General features: G+C 25.7%; 1 protein-coding gene across 1 annotated transcript; it reads right to left on the bottom strand.

The window, feature by feature from the left end:
- Window positions 1-702: 702 nt before the first annotated feature.
- LOC119673362 (extensin-like) lies at window positions 703-3,788 on the bottom strand. The gene is made up of 2 exons (XM_038084626.1): window positions 3,672-3,788; window positions 703-1,466 (listed from the first exon to the last, which is right to left on the bottom strand). The coding sequence occupies exons 1-2, from the start codon at window positions 3,672-3,674 to the stop codon at window positions 738-740; spliced, it is 732 nt and encodes a 243-aa protein (XP_037940554.1). The 5' UTR covers window positions 3,675-3,788; the 3' UTR covers window positions 703-737.
- Window positions 3,789-4,167: the final 379 nt, after the last annotated feature.

The raw sequence follows: 4,167 nt of genomic DNA, 5'->3' as shown, positions 1-4,167 counted from the left end.
CAGTAAACACATTTTGTATATAACATAAAACAAAATACCACTTAACTTACTTGGCCTTTTTTTTCAGTTAAAAAGCAAGGATTTTAGGGTTTATAAAGAATGTTTTCAATACAAAGGCTATTATTAGAAAGAGACGTGATTTAAATTAGATTAGGTTATACCAGCGATCGTTAGACGCTGAGGTGAAGAAACTCAGAGTTTAAAACCATCTAGAATCTTTGGCGAATGCCAAAGACCTCCGAATGGGAGGTCTTGTAATTTATCAATATGTTAGGGGAAAAGAACCCCTAACATATTAGGCCGCTGCCGTGTATAAGCCAGAGTAGATGAGAGGCATTTCATCGTCTTCCCTAAAGCTGCGACAGATATGATTGAAGGAGGAAACCAAGTTTAACTATATAACTATTGTAATTTATGTCATTGTTTTAATTAGATACTCCTACAAGGATTAGATTATTGATAAATATGACAAATCCGCAATATATCATGACAAAAGTAGTAAGCAATTCGTATTACGGATAAAACGTATAAGGATACTTCTTATGAGTTCTTAATAGTCACGGTCGTCTGTCAATTTTATCTATAAACAGATAAATAAAAATAAAATAATACTCGTTTTCATTTTTATTAAGAAAAATACTATTTATTTCAATTTAAAAACAATTTAATTTAACAACAAATCATAAATAACCAATTCGTAAATCTCGTAACCAATTCATAACTAACTTAAACGTAAATTAAAAGAAGAAGGGTTTGGCTGGAGCATCATAGTGATAGCCACCGCTTACGACTTCTTCTTGGACAGGTTCTGCTGGTGGTATATAGTTTACTTCAGGTTCCAAAATTTCAGCATAAGACGGCACTGGAATTGTGAAAGTAGGCTTTACAACTACTGGAGGTAAATAAGTTTGTGTAGGCGCTGGTGGTGGTGGTGGTGGAGGTCTTGTTGTTTTGGGTGGTAAGTAAGTAGGAACTGGTGGTGGTGGGGGAGGAATGTATTTTGGTGTTGGTGGTGGTGGAGGTAAGTAAGTTGGTTGTGGTTTTGGTGGTGGTGGTGGTGGGGGAGGAATATATTTTGGTGTTGGTGGTGGAGGTGGTATATATTTAGGTGTTGGTGGTGGTGGGGGTAAATAAGTTGGTTCTGGTTTCGGTGGTGGTGGTGGAGGAGGAGGAATGTATTTTGGTGTTGGTGGTGGTGGAGGTAAATAAGTTGGTTGTGGTTTTGGTGGTGGCGGTGGTGGTGGAGGCGGCAAATATGTTGGTTTCGGCAATTCGAAAGGTATGTTAGGTGGTTCGTAGTTGTAGCCTGGATGTTCGTGATGTTCATGGTGTTCGTGATGTTCGTGATGATGGTGGTCATCGTCATGATGTTCATGATGATGGTGGTGGTCGTGTTCATGTCCAAAAAGATGTGACACATCTGCTGCAACAAGTGCTATCGAGCACAACATCAGTATTAGTAATTTCTGTAAATATATATTTTAAGAAATCATTAAAGTGATTAATCAAATATGTGGATTTGTTATTATATTTTTTAATTTTCATACATTTTACTGTGTAGTTAATTATTAACAATTAATATATTGAAAATTTGTTCTGCAATATCTTTGAAAAGAAATAATGTATATGAAACTTAATATAAACAATAAACTAATTGAAATTATGTTATGATCCCAATGACATTAATTTTTTTATGTTTTGAGAAATACGATTAATAATTTTAAATTTAAACAGACAAACCAATGTTTGTTCATCGTTGATGTTGTCATATGTGCGAGTTATATATTTAACACATTTTTTAATATATTATACGGTGATTTTAAACTAATATAGATTCATGTTACCTTTGTATTTTAATTTAATATAAATAATTTTATGTACCATTTTTTGGCTACAGAATATACCTTGTTTTAATGAGAATATTTTAAAATGATTAATATAATGTATTTTGATATATATTAATTAAATTAAAATGAGTGTTATACATAAAAGTAATTAAATAAACTTTAAATACAATAACTGCATTGCATGTTTCAACTTATATAGACAATATTATTTAAGTTATTTAAAAAATGAAAAAAATATTTTGATCCAAAATTATATATAAAAAATTTAGAATAAAAAAAACAATATTGAAATTATTATTTCAATATTGTTTCTATTATATTACCTTTAAATACATTTTAGTATATATTATTTAAATTTAATAGAAATAATTCTTCTAATTGATTATTATATAATATAATAGTTATTAATTAAAAAAAATTATTTCAATTTAAAAAAATAATTAAAATAAAATTAATTTAAATGAAATACGACAATAAATATTTTTTGACCAAATTAAAATAATACTTAAAAGGGCAATTTTACAGAAATCATATATATTTTTTAATTTATTTTATGTATTTTTTTTATTTTCACTATTTTGAAAACCAATTTTCAATTAATATTTTGTTTAAATATTTCATTATGCTAATACTAGTTAAATAATTTATTTCTATTAAGCTTTTTTTTTATTTCTTTTTTAATAATGTTCTATAAAAAATTTGGTATTTATTTTATTAAATTAATATGAAACACATATATTAAAAAAGATTTATTTTAAAATAGTTTTAAAGTTAATGAAAATAATAATATATAATATAATATATAAAAATTTATTAAAATAAAATAAGATTTAATAATTATTTCATAAAATTTTACAATAAAGTTTTAAATTTTATTGAAATTATTATTTAGCCTGATATTAAAATAATCATGAGTTGAATTATATTATAAGCAAATAAAATTTCTTAAAATTAAGAAAAATTCAACATATGTAGTAAATATTGTATATTAATTAAATAAAATAAAAATAATTGTTTTAGAAAAATAGTGTAAATATATATTACACATTATATAATAATTAATACAAATTAACTTAAATAAAATGAGAAAATTTTTTTTGACTTTTAGAACAATATTTAGTTACTCAAATTTATTCAACTCAAAGAAACACACATATACATAAATAAATGAAATATATCAAATAGATTAATTAAATGAACTAAAAGTGATTGTTTTTAAAAGAATGGTTGAAGTTAATTTTAATACACATTAAAATATAATTAAAAAATTTTTCTAATTGCCTAATTTTTTAAAATTTCTTCAAAGAAATAAATAAAAAAAAATATACTGAAATAAATTTTAAAACTAATTAAAAAAATTGTCATAAAATATTGAATTGATAGGTAACCAGTTAAATATTTTGAAATAAATTAATTAAAGCACTAAAATATTGAGTCTAAAAACAAACTAATTGTTTTCAAATCAGTTCAGAAAATAATCACTTGCAATAATTTTGAATAATTTATTCTTTAATTTTAATTCTGATTTTGGATTATTCACTTATAACAAGGAAATACAATTTAGAATTATGCAAAATATTAAATAACCAGTTTGTTTGGATATCATTTGAATATTTTTAGAATTATTAACTTTTTAATGCATTTGCAATTGGCGATTCTTTGAAATCCAGTCTTTTTATTTTTCTAATAACAATCTATCTTTTTGTTTATATTCTTTATATTATACTAATGCAGTCATTAAAAAGTAATCAGTAACGATAATTTAAAACATTTTAACACTAGTGTTCTTCACTTCCTTTGAAATACAACTTTCACTTTCATTACCATTTTCGGTTCTTCTTCGTTAACAGAAGTAACTTAAAATTGAGATTGATATGACCGAAGAAGTATCTTTAAAAATTGCTTTGATGTGCTTTAGATTTAATTAAGTAACCACACCGACGTCTTACACGAAATGATACAATTTGTTGATCGGTTCTTGTTATTTATAGTCAACTTCTTAAACCCCAAGTAACCAGACCCAATACCGGCATTTCTAGTCTCAATGTTGTTTGTATTGTTCGTTGTTTTATGTTTTTTTTGTTTTTTTTTCTGATCTTCATTGCTCGTTGTTTTTGTTTAAGCTCAGCTGTTGTTATCATATGTATATGCGTAGCCATTGGTGCTGCTGCCAATTCTTCTACTGCTGCGTCTTCTACATTTATGGTTTTGGAGTCAAGCTTGGCTGTAATCTATGCTCTACAACTACTGCTGCTACTGTTGTTGTTGTCGTTTTTGTTGTTTTTGTTTTTGTTATAGTTATAATACAATTAAAATGTAA

Source organism: Teleopsis dalmanni, chromosome 1 (assembly GCF_002237135.1).
Source record: "Teleopsis dalmanni isolate 2A chromosome 1, ASM223713v2, whole genome shotgun sequence".
Lineage (NCBI taxonomy): Eukaryota > Metazoa > Arthropoda > Insecta > Diptera > Diopsidae > Teleopsis > Teleopsis dalmanni.
The sequence above is the reverse complement of the archived record's forward strand: the minus strand, read 5'-3'. Positions and strand labels throughout refer to the sequence as shown.